This window comes from Chiloscyllium punctatum, chromosome 1 (genome assembly GCF_047496795.1).
Source record: "Chiloscyllium punctatum isolate Juve2018m chromosome 1, sChiPun1.3, whole genome shotgun sequence".
NCBI classification, from domain to species: Eukaryota; Metazoa; Chordata; class Chondrichthyes; order Orectolobiformes; family Hemiscylliidae; genus Chiloscyllium; species Chiloscyllium punctatum.
In genome coordinates, this window is record NC_092739.1 from 77422676 (window position 1) to 77448522 (window position 25847).

At 37.2% G+C, this 25847-nt stretch overlaps 1 protein-coding gene and 1 pseudogene across 1 annotated transcript in view; both read right to left on the bottom strand.

Annotated features, from left to right (window-relative positions):
• Positions 1–4645: 4645 nt before the first annotated feature.
• Positions 4646–4714, bottom strand: LOC140483084 (U6 spliceosomal RNA; annotated as a pseudogene).
• Positions 4715–11066: 6352 nt separating this feature from the next.
• Positions 11067–25847, bottom strand: part of LOC140476612 (cysteine-rich hydrophobic domain-containing protein 2) — a 59975-nt gene continuing 45194 nt past the window's right edge. The window contains exons 4-6 of the mRNA XM_072569476.1: positions 18429–18485; positions 18191–18250; positions 11067–13217 (exon numbers count right to left, since the gene is read on the bottom strand). Of these exons, the coding sequence (XP_072425577.1) occupies positions 13167–13217; positions 18191–18250; positions 18429–18485 (168 nt within the window). The 3' untranslated portion in view covers positions 11067–13166. The remainder of the gene's footprint in view (positions 13218–18190; positions 18251–18428; positions 18486–25847) is intronic.

A 25847-nucleotide genomic window follows, 5' to 3' on the forward strand; every position in this document is an offset into this window, starting at 1 on the left:
TGCATCTGCATGTGAGCTTTCAGCGTACCCTAGTCCTTTTGGACATCAAAAGTTCCCAATCCCTCACCCTTTAAGAAACAATATTGAATTCCATACCAAAACAAATATATTTTTCCACATTATATTCCAAATGTTATTTTCTTGTCAATTTAACTTTTCCAAATTTCCTTGTAGTCCCTTTCATTCCTACTCACATTCACACTTTGTGCCATCTACAAAATTGGACATTAAGCATTGACACCCCACCCTCCCATCCAAATCACTGATCAGGATTGTAAAAAAAAGCTTAAGAATCTTGTGGCTCCCAACTAGTCACAGTAAGCCAATCTGAGAATAACCCATTTATTTTCACTAGTTTGTTAACGAATTCTGAATGTGTCAAGATTGAAAGGAATCTACTATACCCTCTAACTTTCCTCACTTGTGTCCTGTGTGAGACATTATTGAAAGCCTTCTGTACATCTAGATACACTACATTCACTGGCTTCTCCTACCGAAACAACTAGTTACATCCTCAAAACATTTTTCAACAATGATTTCCCTTTCATATCAAACTTCATGTGAACTCTGTCCAATCTTACCATTTTCAGCAGGTTCTAGCATTTTCAGTACTTTTGATGTCAGGCTCATTTTCAGTTTTCTCTCTCCTTCCCTTCTTAAATTTGCTACCTTTCAATTGATAAGAACCAATCCAAAAATTATATGATATTTGGAAGTTGCATCTACTATCTCTACAATTAATTCTTTCAATATTCTGCAATGTTGACAAACAAGTCAATGGATTTATCAAATTTCAGTCCTGTTAACTTCTCAAGGACTATATTTTCTAAATACCCATTTATTTTATTCTCATTCAAAAATACTAGAGAAGTAGGGATTAATGAGAATGAAGAATTGAAATGAGAGGTTTTTTTTAATGCTCCTCTACGAAGACAGGCACATAGTATTTGTGTTACAGTTCAGAAGGGTCACTGAACCTGTAACGTTAACTCCGCTTCCTCTTCAGAGGGGTACCAGACCTGTGGAGTTTTCCAGTTATTTCTGTTTATGTTTCTGATTTCCAGTATCCACAGTTCTTGATTTTTTTTGACAAAGCATTTTCCTTATTCGCCTTTTAAAAACATTCTCTATATTGGACTCATTTATCTAATGTTTTCTTTTTTATACTGTTATTGAAGGTTTTGTCCACATATAGAATTTTAGAATCTCTACTGTGTGGAAGCAGGCCATTCAGCCACATTCAGGAAGCAGGCCATTCAGGTCCACCCACACCCATCCCCCTATGCTATCACTGCAACCCTGCACTTCCCGTGGTCAAACTATCTAACCTGTACATCTTTGGACTGTGGGAGGAAACCAGAGCACCCAAAGGAAACCCATGACAACATGGGGAGAACATGCCAACTCTCCACAGTCGCTAGAGGGTGGAATCTAACCTGGGTCCCTGGCGCTATGAGACAGTAGTGCTAACCATGTTTCTTATTACTTTACTTTCACAACCTATCTTTTCTTCTTTATCATTTTCTTGTTCTTCCTTAGCCGATTGGCAGAATTTTACAATCATCAGGCAATTTTAAAGTTTTGATCTAATGCAATTATATAATCCAATTTAATTTCTCATTAGCCATGATTAAGTCACTTTTACTCTGGATTCAGTTGCCTCAAAAGATAAATTTTTTGTAAACCATGTATTAATTTTTAAAATGCTAGCCTTTTTCCTGTCTGTCATACTGTTTAATATGGCTTCCCAATTGACCAATTTGACCTTAATAACTTTGTAGTTTCCTATAGTTAGATTAAAGACTCTAGTTTCAAACAGGTTCATATGATTTTCAAACTTAATACAAAACCCTACAACATTATGGCACTTTTTCCTAGATGTTCCTTCAGAATGAGTTTAATTAGTTCTTTCTCATAGCACAATCTAGATCTAAAATAGGCCAGTTTCTAGTGAATTGCTCAACATGCTGTCCAGAAAACCATCTTTTATACATTTCAAGAATTTCTCCTTGACAGCATTAGTGCTAATTAGATTTATTTAGTCGAATAATCAATTGCAATCCCACAAATAAACTATTATCCTAGTTATACAAACCTCGAATTTTGATTTATAACATGCTGTACATTACCACTATTATTTGGTGACCTATTTAAAAAAAATCTCCCACCAAACTTTGTTGCATCTTGTTGTTTCTTAGCTTCACCCAAATGATTCTACATCTTAATTTTTTTAAAATGTAAGATCTCCTCACTGATGTACTAATCTCAATATATTATGAAATGTACCCATCTCTCTTTTTTACCATTTTGCCCATCCTAATCACTAAATATCCTTGAATTCAGCATTGATCAGCCAGCAGCTGTCTGCCTAATGACAACTAGAGCATATCTGTTGACTTCTATTTTTGCCAGCAAATCATTGGTATGCGAATGACATTCAGAGTACCCTTAAGTTTTTTTATTTTCAAAACTCCAGCTACATTAGCTATTCTATTCTTTCCTGTCACACATCACAGTTTCCTTCTTGCAACCTTGGTCTCTTATCTCATCTCTTAAATTTATGAAATCTTCCCTCACGTTATCTTCCCCACCCCGAATATTTAGTTTAAAGCCCTGTGTAGCCATGCCGTTTTTATACAACTAAGCGGAACACCATTCCCAGCCTGGTTCCAATGATGGCCACCCTAACGGTAGTCCATTCTTTCCCTTGTGCTCATGACAAGAGTCCCAGAATTGCAACCCATTTGGCAACACTAATTTGCTTGTGGCTCAGATAATAATCGAAAAATTATTATTTTTAAGATTCTGCTATTACTTTGGTATCCAGCTACTCCCACTCTCTAAGAAAAACCTCTTTCCTAGTCTTACCCATGACATTCAAACTTACATGGATCATGATAATTGGGTCCTCCATCTCCCACTACAAATTTCACTCTAACTAGAGCAAATGTCCCAACCTTAGCAGCAAGTAAGGAACACAGCCATCTATTGCTCGCAGCTGCAGGAGACTATGTCCATTACCCTGACTATACCGTCCCCTACCACTTCATCCATATTAACCCCATTTGTTCTAATAGCTTCCTATTCCACTGTGTTGTGTTCAGTTTGCTCATTCAATTTGGAGCCCATTGCAGCCTGTATGAATGAAAGCAAGGCACCATAGACCTGCTGACAATTTGCAAAGGCTCAGACTCCTTCACTTCTTTCTTGTTCATCCTCTTAACTACTTTGTTCACAACCAATTCATACATGCACTACTATGAACAGCTTTCTCTATGGAAAAGATGGATCTTAAAGTCTGTACATAAAGGTTCAACAAATACTTTCCTGGGATGACAGGGCGCTCCTATTAGGAGAGATTGAGTGGGGTGTATCAATACTCTCTATTGCTTAGAGGAATGAAAGATGGTCTCACTGAGGTAGCAATGGCCTAATGGTATTATTACTAGACCATTAATCCAGAAACTCAACAAAGAATTGGGAATTAAAAGTGTAATGATGACCATGAAACCAGCATTGATTGTCAGGAAAAAAACCCCATCTGGTTCACTAACGTCCTTTAGGCAAGGAAATCTGTCATCCTTACCTGATCTGACCTATATGTGTCTCCCAGTAATGTGGTTGACTATTAACTCTCCTCTGGCACTTAGGGATGGGTAATAAATGCTGGTTTAGGCAGAGATCCCCACATTCCATGAGTGAATAAAAAAATGAAATATGAAAGATTCCAAGAAAGTTTGAGGAGGTAAATATCAACAGGTGATTTCTTATGGCTCGTTCTTAGGATAAAGAATTGGCACCAGTTGGTTCCAACGTGAGGAAACCATTCTTCACACCAAGCAATCTGAACCTTTGAAATTCACCCTCCACAGGGCTGTGAAGATGTTCAGTGTTGAGCAGATTCATTGCCAAGATCAATCAATTTTGGGTGGTAAGGCAAATAAAGCATATGGGATAGGACCGGAAAGTGGTACTGGGATCAAAGATGAGCCATAAGCTTATAGTAAAGCATGCTCAGTAACCAGTATTAAGACAAGCTGTCCACCTTCCAACAATAGCTACAACTCCCTGGTTTCTGGCCAGCTAACCCTCTCTTTCCAACCACCATAAGAACATAATTAAAAAATCCACTGATACCATGCATAGGTTTGCCGAAACAGAAATGTCAAAACCCCTCACTGAATTACCAGGTTACTTTCAATGACAGTAGTGAGTTCTAGAAAAAGTTACTGTCAAATTAAAAAAACATAAATAGCTTGTGATTTACCCCTTTTAAATACCGTTAGAAACCATACCCTCAAGGCTGATGATCTTTGTTGCTGATTTAGGTTAGTGAACAGCTACATAGAGACCTGTTGATCCTTTAAAATGTAGGATTTGAATTAGCATGCTTAAACAATTGGGCCTACAAGATACCTAAGTAAATGTTATGCACAAAACAAGATTGGTAACCAATTTTCATTGTCATATTGCCCATTTTTGAGCAGAAGCTGGTATTGCCAAATTAAAGGTTTCACTCTCTCTCTATATGATCATTTGGACATCGAAGTGGTTAAAAACTCTTAAATACTTCTGGTAAAAGTGGTCTTCCCAACCTGGTTGATTTTCTTAAGTTCTTAGGTCAACAGATGATAGTTGACTGATGCCTTGCGCAGGGGCCATGTTACTTTTCTCTGCATCGTTTCAATTTTAGTATGTGTGCTGCCCAAAACATCAATATTCCTGTTCCTCAGATGCTGCCTGACCTGCTGTGCATTTCCAGCATCACTCTAATCTTGACCTTAATCTCCAGCATCTGCAGTCCTCACTTTCGCCTAGTTGCCTGATGGCCTGGTCTGTTTGCAATGCTCAGATATTTGCAACAAGCAACTAGCTTGTGTTTGGAGTTTGGATTTGTTGCAAAAGTTCAAAATGATCTGGTCACCTTCCTGCTTGTGTGAGATATCACAATTGAAAAATGGACAAATTGTTAAGGAACATCATTTTTATTAATCATGCTGTTAAAGTCTGACGTGTAGCGCCTCCAACCAAGAGATTTAGCAAAGAATTAAATGACAATTAACTACTAACTAATAGGTGCAAAGATAATGAGAACACCCAGGACAATTCAGCCAATTTATGTTTCCATACATCCAGTAACATGTATCACAATGTTCAATTTCTTCTTATGTCTTTTCTACTCATCTCTCATAATAAAAAAATCCTGTTGTGTTCAGGTAAATTCCAAATGCAGTGGTTTACATATTGTTGATTATCTAATTAATTCTGTAATAAATGTAGTGGATAGCCTATAAATATTTTAATTAATAGTAGTTTAGTATGTTGCTTGGAGGACAACATTTATCAATGTTTTTTGTCTTACATTCACCAAGACATTTTACAAGAACATGAATTCAAAAGAAAAACATTATACTGCATGAGAGAATGCTGATTGATTGGCAAGTAGATGCTGTTTGGTAGAGGTGCTACCATAGAGAAGGCATCCATTAATGCTGATTGATAGTTCACTGTCAAAACTTTTAACCCTTAAACCAGACAGGTTGGTTGATTGGTTGGAACATTGCCCCGAAAAATAGGCCACAGAATAGCAGTCACTGTTGAGTTGAAACAGGCACAATACATGTACACATTCATGCTGCTTCCATCTAACAGCCATATGAGTAGTGTTTGCCACTAACAGGATGCTGCTGTCAAACTAAAAAACGTTCGACCTATCACACAAATGAGTAATGTGATATGTGAATTTCAGTGCTGGTGTGATGCTGTCCCAAAGACTGGCAGGTCATATCCTTGTAGTCAAGTCATTTAAACTGCAGTCAAACAGTTCAGTTCCTTCATTGTTTGAAATCTCTCAAGAAAATCAAGGTACTTGCCAAATCCAACCAGATTGCACTAACAAAGCATGCAACACAGTCCCCAACCTACATTTGATTCCCTAACTAGTCATTTGTTGGATAAGTCTGAACGTGCAGAGAATTACATTGACAACCAGTTAAGAATCATCAGTCAAAGTGACGGTATGGCACACGTGTATGTATTGGAAGCTATTAATAAGAGCCCTGCTCTTTGCAAATACAAATAGCATGCACACATACTGATTTCAACTCACCAAAATTATTGACAGCTATTAGCTAGCTCATTTCACTGGGCAATGCTCCAGAGTCAACCTGCTTAACCTAGCCTGGCAATTAACGGCATTATTGGGTGCACTCTACATGGCAACATTACTGAACAGTATCTACTTGCCAATCAATCAGCATCCTCTTGGCATGCAATATAAATTCTGGTTTTCCCGTGAATTGATCCTCTTGTAAAATGTCCCAATGAGCACAAGAGAAAATACTTTGACACAATGCGTCCTTTTTCAGCAATATTTCCATTAACTCCATTAAGTAAAAACATTTTTTTCAAATGCTCTTTCAGCAATGAATTCTTCAGCACATTTGCATATTATATTAAGAAAAGCTCTTTGGAAACATGTTTATGATTTCCTAAGATTCACAGTAGAAACCCTTCCTGAATGGCGAGAGATGGCAAAAGTGGTGGTGCAATGAGACCTGGATATCCTCATACACCAGTCACTGAGAGTAAGCGTTCAGGTGCAGGAGTCAGTGAAAAAGGTAAGTGGTATACTGGCTTTCACAGGGGAGGTCTGGTGTACAGTAGCAGGGATGACTGGCTGCAATTACGCAGGGTCATAGAGCCAGAGATGTACAGCATGGAAACAGACCCTTTGGTCCAACTCGTCCATGCTGGCCAGATATCCCAACCCAATCTAGTCGCACTTACCAGCATCTGACCCATATCCCTCCAAACCCTTCCTGTTCATATACCCATCCAGATATCTGTTAAATGTTGCAATTGTATGAGCCTTCACCACTTCCTCTGGCAACCCATTGCACACATGCACCACCGTCTGTGTGAAAAAGTTGTCCCTTGGGTCTCTTTTATATCTTTGCTCTCTCATTCTAAACCTATTCCCACTAGTTCAGGACTCCTCCATTCCAAAAAGACCTTGTTTATTTATCCTATCCATGCCCTTCATGATTTTATACACTTGTATAAGGTCACCCCTCAAGCCTCCGATGCTCCAGGGAAAACAGCCCCAGCCTATTCAACCTCTCCCTATAGCACAAATCCTTCAACCCTGGCAACATCCTTGCAGATCTTTTCTGAACCCTTTCAAGTTTCACAACATCCTTCTGATAGGAAGGAGACCAGAATTGCCCGCAATATTTCAAAAGTTGCCTAACCAATGTCCTGTACAGCCACAATAATGACCTCCCAACTTCTGTAGTCAATACTCTGACCAATAAAGGAAAGCATACCAAACACCTTCTTCATTATCCTATCTACCTGCGACTTTACTTTCAAGGAGCTTTGAACCTGCACTCCAAGGCCCCTTTGTTTAGCAACACTCCCTCAGATCTTACCATTAAGTATATAAGTCCCGCTAAGATTTGCTTTCCCAAAATGTAGCACCTCACATTTATCTAAATTAAACTCCACCTGCCACTTCTAAGCCCATTGGCCCATCTGATCAAGATCCTGTTATAATCAGAGGTAACCTTCTTCACTTTTGTACTACAACTCCAATTTTGGTGTCATCTGCAAACTTACTAACTATACCTCTTATGCTCACATCCATATCATGTGGATAAATGATGAAAAGCAGTGGACCCAAAGATCCTTGTGGCACTCCACTGGTCTCAGGCCTCCAGTCTGAAAAACAACCCTCCTCCACTACCCTCTGTCTTCTACCTTTGAGCCAGTTCTGTATCCAATTGGCTAGTTCTCCCTATATTCCATGAGATCTAACCTTGCTAACCAGTCTCCAATGGGGAACCTTGCTGAACGCCTTACTGAATTCTATATAGGTCACGTCTACTATTCTGCCCTCATCAATCCTCTTTGTTACTTCAAAAAACGGAATCAGATTTGTGAGACATGATTTCCCATGCACAAAGCCATGCTGACTATCCCTAATCAATTCTTGCCTTTTCAAATACCCTTGGGGAGACCACACCTGGAGTATGACATGCACTTTTGGTCTCCTTGGGATGGATGCTTGCCTATGGAGGGAGTGCCACAAAGCTTACCAGACTGATTCCTAGGATGGCAAGACTGATGTTCTGATGTCACACTGGGTATAAGTGTACAGGAGTTCAGGAGAATGAGGAGCAATATCAAATCCTATAAAGTTCTAACAGGACTAAACAGAGTAAACATCGTAAGGATGTTCCCAATGACCTGGGAGTCCAGAAACAGGGGTCATAGTCTAAGGGATACAGGGTCGATCATGCAGGGGTTAGAGCCACAGCATGGAAACAGACCCTTTGGCCCAACTTGTCCATGCCAACCAGATTTCCTAAACTGAACTAGTCCCATTTTCCTGCATTTGACCCATATTCCTCTAAACCATTCCAATCCATGTATCTGTCCAAGTGTCTTCTAAATTTTGTAATTGTACTCGCCTCCACTAGTTCCTCTGGCAGCTCGTTCTATATGCACACCATGCTGTGTGGAAAAAGTTGCCTCTCACGTCCGTTTTAAATCTTTTTCCTCTTGCCTTAAACCCATGCCCCCTAATTTTGGACTCCCCTACGCTGGGGAAAAGACTTTGGCTTTTCACCTGAACGATGCACTTCATGAGTTTATAAATGTCTACAAGGTCACTCCTCAGCCTTCTACACTCCAGGGAAAACCGTCCCAGTTGATCCAGCCTCTCCTAACTCAAACTCTGTGGTCTCAGTAACATTCTTGCAAGTTTTTTTTTGTACTCTTTCCAGTTTAAAAACATCCTTCCTACAGCAACCAGAATTGTATGCAGCACTCCAAATGTGGCCTCACTAATGTTGTGTACAGCCCTAACATGATGTTCTGACTCCTGACTTGATGAAGGATCTTCACCATCCTCTCTACTTGTGAGTATTTTCAAGGAACTATGTACCTGCATTTCTAGATCTCGCTGTTCAACCACACTCCCGAGGGCCCTACGATTAGCAGTATAAATCCCGATCTGGTTTCTCTTATCAAAATGTAACACTTTATATTTATCTAAATTAAACTCTATCTGCCATTCCCCTCCCTTTGCACACTTAGATAATCTTCTTTGTTGTCCACTACACTGCCAATTTTGGTGTTAACCACAAACTTATTCACCATGCATCCTATATGCTCATCCAAAGCAATAATGGACCCAGCACCAATCCTTGCAGCACACCACTGGTCACAGGCCTCCAATCTGAATAACAACCACTACCACCATCCTAACATCAAGCCAATTTTGTATCCAACTGGTTAGTTCTCCTTGGATCCCACGTGATCTAACCTTACTAACCAATCTACCATGTGGAACCTTGCAAAAGACTTTGCTGAAATCCATATTTACCACTCTGACTTCATCAATCATTTTTGGCATCCCTTCAAAAAATTCAACTAAGTTTGTGAGACATTTCTCATGCACAAAGCCATGCTAACTATCCCTAATCAGTCTTTGCCTTTCCAAATGTCTGTGGATCCTGTCTCTCATATCCCCTCTAGCAATGCACCATCACTGAAGTCAGATTCATTGGTCTGTAATCCCCTGGCTTCTCCTTGCTGCCATTCTTAAATAGTAGCACATGAGTTATCCTCCAGTCTTACAACAACTCATCCGTGGCCATCTCTGCTTGGCCCCCCCAAGTTTCTTCCCTACCTTCCTACAACGTCCCAGGATACACTTGATCAGGTCTCAGGGATCTATCTACTTCTATTATTTTAAGACCTCCAGCACCTCCTCTTCTGTAATGTGGACTCTTTTTCAAGACATTACCATTTATTTGCCGGAGAAAGTTCTTCACCCAGTCAGTGGTGACCCTGTGGAATTCTCTGCCACAGAGAGCAGTTGAGGCCAAAACATCAAATGTTTTCAAACAGGAGTTCGGTATAGCTTAAGACTGAAGGGCTCAAAGGGTATTGGGAACAGAGTACTAAGTTGATATTCAGCCATAATCATATTGAACGTTGGAGCAGGTTTGAAGTGCCAAATGACCTACTCCTAATCTTATTTTCTAAGTTTCTATATTTTTCGTATTGCTAAACTGTTCAAAAAGCATCAATTGCATTTTTCACATCTGCTAATTTTACATTCACCTCTGAACACAATGAGTTTCAGTCAAAACTTAAGTTATGACTTATTACTAATTCGAAAATCACTTCCTTTCCAACACAAACCTGGATTATACTGTTGTGGATAAAATAACTTTTAATTCACAAAAAATGATTTAATACAAGACTCATAACTTAATATTTGCAGAGAAACTCCAATCTAGGGTCAGGTTTCCTGATAACCTATCGCAAAAATAATTACACACCAAAATTCCAAATGTACAGTACATTAAGGAATTTAAACGTTTGCTGCAGTTACATAAAGCCAGTACTGTAAAGATGATTAAATAGATTTAACCTACAACTAGAAAGCCATTGTTTCACAGACTTTCAGTAAATTATCACTTAGAGCAAAGATAGATATTTTGGCCAACGTGAAAGAAAACTGCACTTTATAATTACTCAAGTACATCTGGTAGTTATACAGAAGTCCTGCTACTCGACCAAGTTTAGAACACTATTATGAGTGATTGTTAGGGACTAGTTAAAATAAGTTAGTTAACTAGTTAAATAAGTTAGTTAACTAGTTAAGATAAAATGTGAAAGGAAAATTACTTGATATTAGTACATATATTTCTTTTATTAATAATTTGTCCATTTTAGCAGGGTGATGGACTAGACTTAGATGGACGAGCACGCCATACATGCCACTGACATGTGTACCAAGATTTAGCTGATGCGTTTTCAATCATTTTGTCCTTTTCCCAAGGCATAACATTCAAGCACAGAGATAACAACCCACAGGCCCACAAAATAAAATGATGAAACTCAATCCAACACAAAGATCAATGTGTTTATAATAATAGGCAGTGCTTGATTTCCAATTAATGGAGATGTTTTCTAATGCTTTGATAAAATCGCAAGAAATTTGTATTCATATTTAAAGTAAAGTTGTATTAATATTACAACGCTAAATATTTCTGACCAGAGTCTTTTATTTCTGAATTAACTCGTTCTCATTTAGCCATTTGTAGGAATTCTGTGTACATTGCCCTTAGGACAGTCACTTGCAGTCAAATAATCTAAATGAATTTGAAGTAAACCATGAGCACAAGCAGATACAAATGCAACATAAACAACAAACATAACATCTGAACATGCATATGACCTGACTGAAACAATTAGCCAGCAATAAAAAGGTGATTAGCTGGTGGCAGATCATACATCCACAGAAACATTATTGCTTATAGAATGGCTACACAATTAATGAATTGACTGGGTAGTACTGATCCTTAGGTTACAATAAATGGATGACATATTTCGCTATAAAGAGAACAAATCAGAAATTACCAAATTGCTATCAAACAAAACTTCTACTGCCTTTGGTCTGTCAGGTTATTATAACATTTGTATAAATGAGAAACAAAATATCTTCCCCTCTCTATCACAACAGAATGATAAAGCTTTTTTAAAAACACAAAATGAAAAGGAATGTTATGTGAAATCTTGATGTTTTCCCTTACTCTCTGTGCTTCAGAACTATGTATAAAGTTGATGTACTAGCATATTATCCAGGACAGTATTACATTATGATCTAGAGCAAAAGCCTCAAGTTAATTATAAAGTCGATTTTTATAACTCAGAAGTTGCGAGTGTATTGAATAGTGGCACATCTGATCAAATTTAATAATACAATCTTCATATATTTTACAAATTGAAATTCATTGTGGGATATTTTGAACAAATGCAAGAGATAGGTAATTGTTTTTTTCAAGGGGCAGGCAAAGAAACTAACCCAACATATGAAATTTAATTTTAAGGATTGTCTCTATATTCCAGATTTTGTATTTAAAAATAAAAACTGACCCTTTCAATAACAAGGGTCAATTTCAGAGAGATAACCGACTTTCTAAAAGTCTGAGCAAACCTATAATTAAAAAAAACTAAAAAACTTCAACCTGCACCATGACTCCTGGTAGCATTCAACTGAATGGAAAGGAGCACTTCTTTGAATGCACTCAAAGTCCCATTATCTGAGGTGCAGAACTTTTTTTAAATGACCTGATCTAAAAGTCTATACAATATACACAAGTCTGAATAATGAACTATAATTTGTGAACATCTATACAGCAAATAAACATATCTATATGCAAATCTAATTTGTACAGAAAAAAGTAAACAAATAGGGTAACAGAAGTTGTAAAAGCCACAATTTATGGCAGCTACCTGAACAAAGTATCCATTTTCTGGCTGTGATACTGCTGCATTTTCCATGGTCCCAGCTTCAAATGACCATACAATGCATGCAAAGGCCTTCTTCTCATTTTGTTACAGTATTATTTCAAGGTATTGCAGTCCATTTGTTTTGAGTTCAATGTTTAACATATAGGCAGAGCCATTTGACCTTATTTCTTCTGTTTTCTTCATATGAATGTTGTTACTTCCATAGCCGTAGTAGAATGTGTTTCTGTGTGTGTGCACTGTTGGTCTCAAGTTCAAATTTGAAAAAGGAAAGAAATGAAAAAACGTGGTGCATTAAAATGAAATGAGAGAACAACATAGCACAAAGAAGCTACATCTGTTTGTTCTGCAGGTACTGCGTAGAGAATATGGAGAGAATTTGATTTTTCTAAAAAAGAAAATAGTAATTTTATTCCTTTATCAAAAGCCTCTAGAAAAATGTGGAACCATTCACAGGCATTATTACCAAACTGATTATTTTAGTAACTATACAGCCATTACTTTGGTGAGTGTTGTAAAGTTGTTGTGTGCAAAAGGAAATCGGCATCAAGGATCATGACGACTATTAGAAGCATTTTAAAAGAAGGTGGTGAGAACCAAATAAGAGGAATAATAAGACAAGCATCCTAAGTGAAGTATTAAGAAGGAAAGATGGAATGCAAATTGAGAAACATAGAAAAAGTTAATTTGAGCAAAAATGTATGGACAAACAAGGAATGAAAAATTGGATAATAACAAGAATCTCTGAGACTAACAATCCTCACTAGGAATACCAAGCAAGGCACCATTGGAAGGACAACACACTTGAACCAAGTCTCTGATAACAAAGTCTGTTGCTAGTCTGGTCGAAATATTGGCGTCTTCGGTAAAAACTCTATTAAGATGACCTGAGAAGGAAGAAATTGAAAACAAAATAGTTATTAAAAACAAAACAATTATGTCCAAACAATGTATCAATAAGACTAATACAGAGGAATGACAGCCAACAGATATGCCATAAATTTTTAGAAACATAAAATTTACAGCATATCTGTTTCTATAGGTATGTGAAGAGAAAAAGATTGATGATGAAAAATGTTGGTCCTCTATAGCCTGAAATAGGGGAATTTGTAACAGGGAACAAAGAAATGGTTGACCAACTAAATACATACTTTGGTTCTGCGTTCATGAAGGAAAACACAAATAATATTCGTAAAAAGTTGGGGAACATAGGGTTTAGTAAAAAGGGAGAAACTGAAGGCGATGAGTATTAGTAGGGAACTACCAATTCCCTACTTATTGGGAAATTGATGGGATGGAAGGCCAATAAATCCTCAAAGCCTGACAATCCATATCTTAAGAGTGCTTACTGCAATGGCCTTAGAAACAGTGCATGCATTGTTGGTCAACCTCAAAGATTCCTACAGATTGGAGGGTAACTAATGTAACCCACCTACTTAAGGAGGAAAGTAAAGAGAAATCCAGAAACCATAGACCAGTCAGCCTGATGTCAGTAATGGGGAAAATGCTAGATTTCGAGCATTTCTAACAGGACTAGACAAGGTAGACGCAGGAAGGATTTTCTTGATGCAGGAATCCAGAACCAGGGGTCACAGTCTATGGACATGGATAAACCATTTAGGGATGAGGAGAAACTTCTTCATCCATAGAGTGGTGAGCTGATGGAATTTGGCACCATAGAAAGCAGTCGATGCCAAAATACTGAATGATTTCAAGATGGAATTGGAGGGAGGACTTAAGAGTTAAAGGGATCAAAAGGTACAGGGAAAAGGGGAACTAGTTATTCAGTTGGGTGATCAGCCAACTGAATGATCACATTGAATGGGGTCAAAAGGCCTACTTTGGTCCTATGTTTCTATGTAAACCATCTATTATGTCCTTTCTCAAATTTGATGGTCACGAGTCAACTATGATTCCAGCATTCTAACTACCAATGTCTGGCGATCACAATACTCTTAGATTACAATTAGTGCTGCATAAATACCTGGCTAATATAAACAGAAATTGCATAGTAATTAAGAAGTTGCATGCTTGAACACAATTAATTTTGTTTGCAAAATATTACCAGTCAATAAAATTGACCAATCATTATTTCAAATACCTTTTCTGTAAAGTTCTGAAGAGATATAGCACCATGAACCTGACATATTTGGAAACTTTCAATAACAATAGCTTACGAAACTAAAGTAGAGACTAATTTTAATTACATTCAAAAGTTCAACCAGTTTCTGAAGTATTAGTTGGAAGAGATGCAGTGTGTTAGGGAAGGTTTGTGAGAAACAGCTAAGGGTAGGAATTTAACTTATCAAAAAGTTCCCTTAAATTTGTAAATTATACAAGGGGACTGAAAAGTTGTCTTTATTTGAAAAGGGTTAAGCCAATGAGCTGAATGTTGGTCATAGTTAAGGGTCATCATATGGGACAAATTACTACTCAACTGAAGGCCATAAAATCTAATTAAAGGAAACAAGTATAGTTTTACAGAAGGTAGGTGAATGTCAACCAACTTTTCTTTGTTACTTGAAGAAATAAAAGTGCACTGATAATGAAAATGAGCAACTTTCAAGGACAATGGCTTTTACAAAGTCCTGTATTGGAGATTTGTTGATAAAAATCAATATATAGTAGCATGTGCTAGTATGGATAGGAAATTGGTTAGAAGGACAATTGACACCTGGACATTTTTCTTACCAATGAGGGTTGGAGCAAGTGCTGTCGCCCAGGGTTGGAACAACTGGTTATAAAGATTGCATAAAAATCAAAGTTTGCATCAGCAAAATACAAATTATAGTTCATATGATGGGGGTTGCAACTGATTAAAAAGAAAGAAAACAGGTTAATTCATAGTTTACACATAAAGGGGTGAATTTAGATTAGCACAGAAAAATGAAAATTCCATTTGAGAGGAAGAATAAGTAAAAGCTTCAAAAGACATAGCCTACAGTGAAGACACAGGGGAACATGTGAAATATTTAGAAGTGGATGGTCAACTTGATAAAGCTTATGGGACCTAATGTTTTTCAAATAGGGGAATCAAAAGCAGAGAGGAAGAATTAGACCTCAAAAAATTCCAGTCCAGACCAGGCTCCAGTCAGAATGCTTTGTCCCAGTTTAGTATCATTATTTGGGAATAGTATCAAGTCAGTGGAAAGGTTACAGAAAAGATTCACCATAACATTATGGGTGAGAGTTTAATTATGAGAAAGAAAAGAAACAGGAGCTCTTTTCAAAATATTTCATTTAATTTCATTATGCAATGGAATTTAAAATAGAATTTGATAGGGTATTTAAATTATGGGGACATTTTCGTAAATTGGGAAATATTATTTTCACAGGATAGTGGTTTAATAACTGAAGGGTATACATTTCAGATAGCCAAAAATGAAATAAGAGGTTCAGAGGAAGCTGTTCCTTTTTGAAAGTACAGAACTGAAATGACATGTAATGCCTCATCAGAAATCTCTAATAAAAGTGAAGTGAATAACAGAAGTGAATAAATACTTGGAAAAGAAAAATTGAAGGACATGAGGAATAGGGGAAGTGAACTTTAAAAATATTGCGGCAATGTCAAAATGGCCTTCCCCATGCTGGGGCAAGGTTATTATTCTTGAATCACACCTTCAGTTACTTTTTCCAATTCTCAATTCCGACTTGGAATTGAACTTCTGACTACTTTTGAGACATGCCTCATTATACAATACAGTGTTAAAGGCACCATATTTATTGAAGATGTTTTTGCTCTTTAAAGTAAGCTGGGCAGATCCAGAAAAATTTAGAAATATGCCACTAACAATAGCCATTTAGTGTGCGCCTCTGCTGAGAGAAAACACTTGAAGAAATTATGTGTCTTGAGATATTGCTGACAAAGTTTGGGGTGCTATTGATGATAAGGTTGTAATGTAAGTGAAACATAATGTATCCTTTATAAGAGTCAAAATTCTGATGTTAACTCTGGTGAAGTACAGGATCAACATGATGGGTTTTGTTATTTTGTCATTAATGCTACAATTTATTTAGTATTTAATAAATTCTACTGATTTGTTTACTGAAAATAATTTAAAATTGATATCAACATTTGAGCTAGCTTATCTTGCTCCAAGCCAATTATCTTAATTTTAAAGAGAAATCAATATACAGCTAATCTTTAGCTGTATCTATAAATGAAAGTTTGTACCAGCAAAGAATGAACCTTAATTCAAACACTAAGTTTGTTTGGAGACTAGGAACATGACATTGCTATCTGTGAAGAGAAAAATCTTTAACAACTCACTCAGGTCCTCCCTCCTTTGCATTACAAAAAACTCTTCACGTGCCTTTCACATTCTCATAAATCAACATGTTTGATATAGTTGCTGATGTTACAAATAATCTATAGCAATCAATTCAGCGAATGGGTGCTGTTCCACACAAAAAAGCATTTTGAAAGGCTTTTGTTATCTTGTAGACTTTGGTTTCAAATAGGGTTTTCAATACCATTAACAGAAGAAAGGTGATAAGAAAAGCTCATATTTAAATTAGACATTAAGTAGACGTTAAATAACATGTGTGAAATTCCACAAGAAGAAAGAATATGAAATGTTATGCTTTCTAACAATAAAAAGAAGAGTGAAAGTCTACTAAAATCTAATGCCTTTCACAATCTTAAAAGTTTCCACGGAATACAGACGCTTTACACAAGGGAATCCTCCAAAATTAATTTGTATCCTCTAAGAAAAATATCAATTAATGTAAATAGTTTGGGAGAAGTTATGATGCAATTAATCAATTTGAATCAAATTGAGGATCAGAAACGGAAGAATGACCATGTAACTATATGCAATGGGCAATGCAATTTATATACCAATCTCAGAACATTTTAGTTCTACTTGCATTTTTTAAAAAAAGTAATGCATTTTAACAGCAGACATCATTTAGGTATTGTCCCTCTGTCTACAGTATTCAGTATTAGCAAGTTATCCTAAGCTGTTGTCCATTCTGGTCTGTCCCTCCTCAATTCTTCCCTTAAACTGAGATCATATTACCAGACACACAATAGTGACATCAAATGATGTGCCTCATCTTATAGGGACCTGGTGTGTAGGTATAGCAAGAAATTCACTAATCATATCTGGATGTGAGATTGGTGAAGGAACTGTGGAAGACAAAATTTTTATTCTACAAATCTGTCACAATGTGATCAACCCTAACTCTCAAATGTTTTTTGACTAAACAATACCAAGTTTATAAAATACTCACAAAACATTTCAGAAGCAGTGAAAACTTCTGACAAATGCAATACAAAATTCAACGACCCAAGCTGTATTCCTTTAACGATTTCAAAGCAAACAAGGAAACTGCATGCATGCTTTGGTCACAAATTTAGCTCCAGCTTTATGAGGTTTCTACTCAATAAATAGCCATTCTGTCTACTCATTGACCACAACAATGATTGTACTTGGTTCTCATGGGACCCGTCACTTCCCCATTAGATTATTGTTCAGATTGCAGTGTGTGTGTTTAGAAGATAGATTACCATTTTACTTTACTAAAACAGGCTTAAACATTTTTGTGATGAACTTTAATAAAGATTCTTCTCTTTGGACAGACACACCAACCCCCTTAATTCATTTCAGTTCATTCATTCTGGCAATTAATTTATTATTTTCAGAACACAGTGCAAGCCTTGTTTTCAGGCCATTCATAACTTTATAAATCTGCCTTGCACGTGAATATGTGCATCTGTGGACCGTAATAAATTTTTCCACTCAAGCGACTAAGTAGGCTGACACCTTTCTGATTAATAACTGTTGAAAGAATAAGATCAGAAGCAAAATAAATGATCATTTAATAGAGAAAGTAACAAAACAGCCCTTTAACTTACATATTCCATCATGTTATTGGTTTCACATTTCCTTTTGCTCAGTCTCCAGTGCAAGCACAGCTGGAAAAGAAATGGAGAAAAGAAAGAAAAATGACTTCCATTTTATTCCTACATCCAGACAAACCCATTTATCCATCTTTCATATTTTTCTACCAACAAAAGCATCTGTTTCCATACTGTGCAATTCAGACCCCAATGGTCTGAACCCCATGCTAAAGTTGCTCCCTGCGGCACTCACCTTGTGGTATAACCTATTGTTTTCCCATTCTAATAACTTCTCGATCGATCTTCGTGTCTGGAAGACAAATGAGGTAGAATTTTACTCTTGACTGGCTTCTGAAAAACTTTGCAGTGCAGCTGCTTGTATGAATGGAAGAAGCAAAGAGGTGTGGGGACAGTGACTGAATACAGGGTGGTCTTATACCACAGGCTCTGTGTTCTGCCAAAGCACCTTTAGTGTTATATAGTTAACTAAAATGGTGCTCATTTCTCTTGTGTACCCCCACTCCCCCGTGCCCAAATCAAAAGGAGAAATTTACTATTATAAAGTACTTAATTTTAATATCATTTTAGTTATTAAGTTAATTACAAAATAATGCAGGCAACAAATACAGATGTGATATATATAAAACAAAGAGCAAGATGTATACAGGAAACAGTCAAAATCTACATAGTCAGAATATTTTAAAATATGTTTGCATATCCATATTTGATACAGTATTTCTGAAATGGTGAATCAAAGGCTCTGCCCAATGTCAAATTAATTTTATACATTCTTGAAAAAACTGTTACGTAGAGGTTTTCGTTAAAAACTATTATTGGCATTTAATGATTAAGTTTCTTGATCCAGCTCATCGAAATTGGAAAGAATAATCAGTAATTAGATTTAATGCAAATGCAGAAAGTTGAGAGCTACATCCTTTCTTGAAGTCTGGCACTGCAAACTATTACTTGAATGATAAAATTATTTTCCCTAAGACAGTAAAGTAAAACCATCAGCTGGTGAAATGTTTTACTATTTGCTTATACTGTTCACATTGCTTCAACAGATTTAATTGTGCAAAATGAAAAGAATGGTTTACTGTGCAGCATATATGGGGATGTCCATGACTGGAAGCTAGTTTGCGATTTGTTTGAATCAGAAATAGAACATGTACTCCTAGCAATATTGCGTTTAATGAAGCCAGAGAGACAAAGGAATCCCTACTGATTACCCCTTTCATATCACTAACATATATCTATATATCAACGGGAATTGGACTCCGATAGCAGAGAAAAAAAATGTTCTTTTTACAAAGGTTTGGAGAGGGGGTGGGGGGGGGGTGGAAGAAGCGGGTAAATAAGTGATGAAGCCAGGTGTCAAAATAAGCTTCTATAGCTGCAGGTGCAGAAAAGCCATTAAACATTGCCCTGCAGTTCAACTACATCATTGATGCAGCTGCTGCTCACAAACCAAAGTACATCACTGTTTAAAAGGATGTCAGAAAACAAAGCAAAAACAGGTATGAGGTACTCATTTGTTCTTTTCTGTTATAACTTACAACTTAAGCTTCGTAGGTTGGTTAAAAAAATTGCAACTTTTCAAAATAACCGGGGAACAGATATTCCCATGGGAATTTGGGAGAAATAATTTCCCCTTAAAGTCTGAGAGTTTAGACAACCTAGTGAAATTTTATGGGTATGGTAACCATTCTTGTTAATTTAGTGAGGCAAAAGTCAAGCCTGTAGCAACTTCACCAGAAAATTAAAATCTTTGCAAATTTAATAAAATAGGTGAGAAAATTCATTCTTCAAATGTGAAGTTACATTGTTGAAATAAAATTGTGAAACCTAAAACTGCTGTTGATGTTATAAGCCATTTGTTTTAAAGACTGTTACTGGCTTGATATTACAACTAGAACATTAAAAATATATTGATAATTCACATTTTTGGTAAGTGGAGTGGAATATCTTCTAAACACCCAAGACACCTAGCAACTGAGTTTTCTATTAAAAAATGTATAACACATTTTGATTGTAACACACACACACAATATATTTAAGCAAGTGAATATAATCAAGCTCCAAAATATCAGTATTTTCATTTTTTTTAAAAATGAATTACTCAGAACTGTAGAAAACAAAATTTCTAAGAGACTGTAGAAATAAAACATACATTTAAAAGCTTGAAAATTTATCTCCAATTTAACTTCAATTTGAAGTAGAAAAAAAAACCTAGTAAAATAAAATCTCTTTCTAAGATGATAGTGCAGCTACATTCACAAGTTATGGTGAGTTTTACTTGGCAAGCCAGTAGCATTTTAAGAATTAGAACAGCAGTTTCTTTAAGTAAAAATACCCTCAGGGGAGGTTTAATTCCCTATTTAATGGTTACATCAGCCATCCAGATGTAACACACTTTCTAGCTTCTAATAATGTGCTGAACTATCCCTATTTATTACTTGTGACCTGTCAGATACATAACCATAATATAGAAGTAACAGGGTTAAAAGTTTTACATTTGGTGAAAAACATCTGTTAAATATATGTTCAAATCTAAACTTTGTGAAAGCTGCCCAGTGTTATTTGTGGAAAAAAAAAGAACCCTCCTTTGCGTGTAAACAACACAGCAGTTTATAGTCCCACCTCTTAATTTTATTTGCTATTCAGTCTGAAATAAAAAGAAAATAAGTTTGCCGAGTGTAATTAACATTCAGTTCAGTCATTTTGGCCCTTGTCTAGCCCCAAAGCTTTGTTAAAATTTGCCATTCTGAAGGCTTGAGGGAAATCGATTTGATTCTAATGGTACCATGAAAAGAACATGATCTAACTGCTTTCAGCCCTCCGTAAATCTGTACTTGGTCTTTATCACAATGCTATCCCAATTTAAAAAGCACTGAATGTCTCGTCAATGACTTTGTGAAACAGACAAGGAGCGGACATAAAAATTCCAATAGTTGTTTAAGCAGCAAAGTTCATTTGCATCACAGCGGATTTGAAAAGGCCTGACCTCTCAAACCGCCTCTCAGGTCTATGAAGTTGTAGCCTTGACAAGCTTGCATTGACAGAGCTCATTGACTCTGAAAGGCTACTTTATCAATGGAAAAAGACGGACTACGTTCTTCTACTTCAAACTGGCATCTGCCTGCCCACCCGCTGCTGATCTGAAGGTGACACTAATACAAAACTATGGATTTTACTCCCCAATATCCTTTAGCACTGACATGAAGTACAGGATATACTTCATTTCTACTTTGTTTTCCAATGCTGGCTGCATTCTACAGTGGTTGTTGTTCTTAACAAAAGCAATGGAACCTCTGGGTGTAATCACATTACAGACTAGAGTAAAAACTCTGAACACAAACTGGAAAACTGCTCACGCTTAATTCCATAAGCTGCACAAATTTCAATGTCAGACTCTCAGTGAAAGAAGATTTACAAATTTCCTAATGTTCTGTTTCTAACAAACACACCAGTACATATTCTATGAATCTAAAGATTCAACAAGGAAGAAACTGCTAAAAATGTGATGACTTTTCACAACCAGCAAATCTAAATATAGTGATGCACTCTGTACTGTCAAACAATGAAATATTCCATAAGTGCATGCACATAACTTAATTTTACTTGTAATTTTCTGCTTTATCCATCCTTTCAAAAAGCATTAGTTCATTTACAGGCAATACTTCTGCAAATATTGAGCAGCACTCTGATACTTTTCCAAGTTGTCAGCAAAATCCAACTTTATTCTAGGCAGACCACAACAGATCTACAATTTTAAAAGGAGTTGTCAAATAGTGAGAGGGTACTAAGGGTTACTTTTAAGTTGGTCTAATTGACATCAGAAAATCACCCCAGAGAGGATGACTGGGACTTTATTTTCTGTAGCTGTATATATTCAGCAAGTTATCAAGGAAATTCACTTCACCCCATTTAAATTATGTTCATAGTCTCAGAAGTACATCAACTTGCACAGGGATATTTGCCAAGTGCAAAGCAACGTCACTGACAGCAAATTATGTTCTAGGCATTTCCAAAAGATACTCAATGAAGATGCAAAATAAAAGGTTGCAAGTTAAGAGTTCATGATATTGAGAGATGACATATTAGCATGGACAGAGGATTAGTTGTATACAATAATGAGGGATGGTGCAGAAATCAGTGCTGGGCTACAGCTACTTTCCATCTTTTTTTTACATTAATTCATGAGATGTCAGCATCAGTGACTGGCTGAGCATTTATTATCCGTCCGCTGTTGTCTGATGGTGGTGGTGGTCTGTCTTCTTCAACAACAACAGTCCGTTTGGTGTATGTAGACCCATGATGCTCTAAGACAGATGGTTCCAAGATTTTGATTCAGTGACACTGAAGGAAGTGATATGTTTCCAAAGTCAGAATGGTGAGTGGCTGGAGGGGAACTTGCAGATGATGGTCCTGGCATGTATTTGTTGCCCTAACCTTTAAGATGGCAGTGGTTATAGGTTGGAGGTGCTGTTAAAGGAATCCCAGTGAATTTCTCTAGGGCAGCTTGAACATGCTGCTGCTGTGCATCAGCAGGAGAGGGAATGAATGTTTGAGAATGCAGTGTCAATCAAGTTAGCTGCTTTGTCATGAACGATAGAGATTCTCCTGAATATTTTTGGAGTTGTATTCATCCAGGCAAGGGAACAGTATTCCATCCCACTCCTGATTTGTGCCTTATAGATGATACACATTCTCTGGAGAATCAGTAGAGATGATTAGGACATGGTAATTAGGAGGCAGCTTCCTTACTCATGTTTCATTTGATGCCATAAGACTTTGTAGAATGTGGAGTCAACATCAAGACCTCCTAGGGCAACTGTGACCACTCTCCACCCCCCCAAATTAGTAATCAAAGATCTGTCTATCCTCAAAGTTATTCGTTGTCACAGCATCCACTGCACTCTAGGAGAGTGAAATCCACAGATACAGGATCCTTTGCAAGAATACATTCCTCTGCATCTGTTTTAAATCTGCCTTCCCTTCACCTAAAACTGATGACCTCTCCATTTACATCGCCTCAAGGGGAAACATCCACTCTACATCTATTTTGTCAATCCCTTATCATCTTACATATCTCAATTAGATATCTAATCCTTGTAAACTGTAGCGAGTCCAGGCAAGCAAGTTGCAAGAAAAACAGAGCTTGCAAGAGTCTACAAAGGAACTCAGATCATTGAGCATGCAAACATTTTGCAGATGGAATATAATGTGGAAAAACGTGAAGTTGTCTACTTTGGAAGGAAGAAAGGAATAACAACATATTACTTAAATGGAGAGGGACAGCTGAATGTTACGGGACACAGGACCTGGGTGTCCATGAACATGAAATCACAAAAAGTCAACATGTAGATATAGCAAGTCATTAGGAAAGTAAATTGAAGGTCAGCCTTTATTTCATCGATGATAGAGTGTAAGAAGTTTTGCTACAGCATTGGTGTGACCATACCTACAGTACTGTCGACAGCTTTGTCTGCTTACCTGAGAAAAATATAAAATTGCAGGTAGTTTATAGAGAACAGACTAGGTTTTTTCATGGGATGAAGGGATAGTTTTGAGGATTTACACTTACTGGAGCTGACAAGAATGAAGGAATATCATAATGAAATACATTTTTTGGGGATGGTGGGCTTGGCTTGACAAGATAGATTCAAAGAGAACCAGGAGACAGAGCATAAAAATAAAGGCTCCCCATTAGAGGCAGTCGGGAAAGAATCTAATTTGAGAAGCAATTACTCATTGGAAATCTCTTCTGCAGAGAGCAACGGAAGGTCATTAAATATACTCAAGGCCAATTAAGACAGATTTATGATATACGAGGAAGTCAAGGGTAATGGGGAGAGGGAGCAATGTGGAGTTAAAGTCACAATCGGATCGGTCACGATCTGATTGAATGGTGGAGCAGGTTTAATGGGCTGAAATGCCTACTCCTCCTCCTCCTATTTCTTATACTCTAAAGTATTTGAATACAGAAAAAAATGTGAAGTGAAACTTTCTACTAAAATATACAAGGCAATATAAAATTAAGGAAATAAAACAAACTGTTGATGCTGGAGTTCTGATACTAAAACAGAAATTGCTGGAGGAACTCAGCAGATCTGGCAGCATCTGTGGGGAGAAAGCAGAGTTAACAAATCAAGTATGGTAACCCTTCAGTAGAACAAAAATTAAGGAAACAATTCTAATAGATATACAGAAGTAAAGGTTGGGAAGGGGGCATGTATGCAAAAATGGTTGAAGATGGGGAGGGCAGATTAATGATGCTATTAAAGTGTTTAATAATGGCTGTAGATTCTGGGCTTTATAAGCAGCATTCCAGAGTATAAGGCAAAGCAGTTATGGTGAACCTTCATAAAACATTGATCTGGCTTCAACTGGTCACCACACTTTAGGAAAAGTAGGAAAGTACTGGAAAGAATGCGAAAAAAGATTACAGAAATCGTTCTAAAATAGATTTAGAAAACAGAGGCTATTCCCCTTTTGAGGGGTGATTTGATAGACATACTGAAAAACTTGAGCAGTCTGGATTGAAGAAGTGAGAAGAAACTATTCTCATCAGTGCAGGAGTCAAGAACAACAGGAAACATTTTAAAGTTTATTGGCAAAACCATCAGCAATGATGTGAATAGTCATTTTTACAGAATGTGGATAGAACTGGAATGCACAGCATGAGTGTGTAATGGGGGAAATTTCAATAAACATTTGGAATGAAACAAATTAGCCCAATAGTAACCAACTAACTTCTGTCAATGCTCATTAAAAATCTATCTTGTTTATTGAAAATCTACATCTTTACCTGTGCTGGCGATGGTGATATGACCTACAGCAATGTGGTTATAGAGTCATAGAGATGTACAGCATGGAAACAGACCCTTCGATCCAACCCATCCATGCCGGCCAGATATCCCAACACAATCTAGTCCCACCTGCCAGCACCCGGCCCATATCCCTCCAAACCCTTCCTATTCATATACCCATCCAAATACTTCTGAAATGTGCAATTGTACCAGCCTCCACCACATCCTCTGGCAGCTCATTCCATACACATACCACCCTCCGTGAAAAAGTTGTCCCTTAGGTCTCTTTTATATCTTTCCCCTCTCACCCGAAACCTATGTCCTCTAGTTCTGGACTCCCCAACCCCAGGGAAAAGAATTTGCCTATTTATCCTATCCATACCCCTCAATTTTGAAAACCTCTAGAAGGTCACCCCTCAGCCTCCAACGCTCCAGGGAAAACAGCCCCAGCCTGTTCAGCCTCTCCCTATAGCTCAGATCCTCCAACCCTGGCAACATCCTTGTAAATCTTTTCTGAACCCTTTCAAGTTTCACAACATCTTTCCTATAGGAAGGAAACCAGAACTGCACGCGATATTCCAACAGTGGCCTAACCAATGTCCTGTACAGCCGCAACATGACGTCCCAACTCCTGTACTCAATACTATGACCAATAAAGGAAAGCATACTAAACGCCTTCTTCACTATCCTATCTACTCCACTTTCAAGGAGCTATGAATCTGCACTCCAAGGTCTCTTTGTTCAGCAACTCTCTCTAGGACTTTACCATTAAGTGTATAAGTCCTGCTAAGATTTACTTTCCCCAAAATGAAGCACCTCGCATTTATCTGAATTAAACTCCATCTGCCACTTCTTAGCCC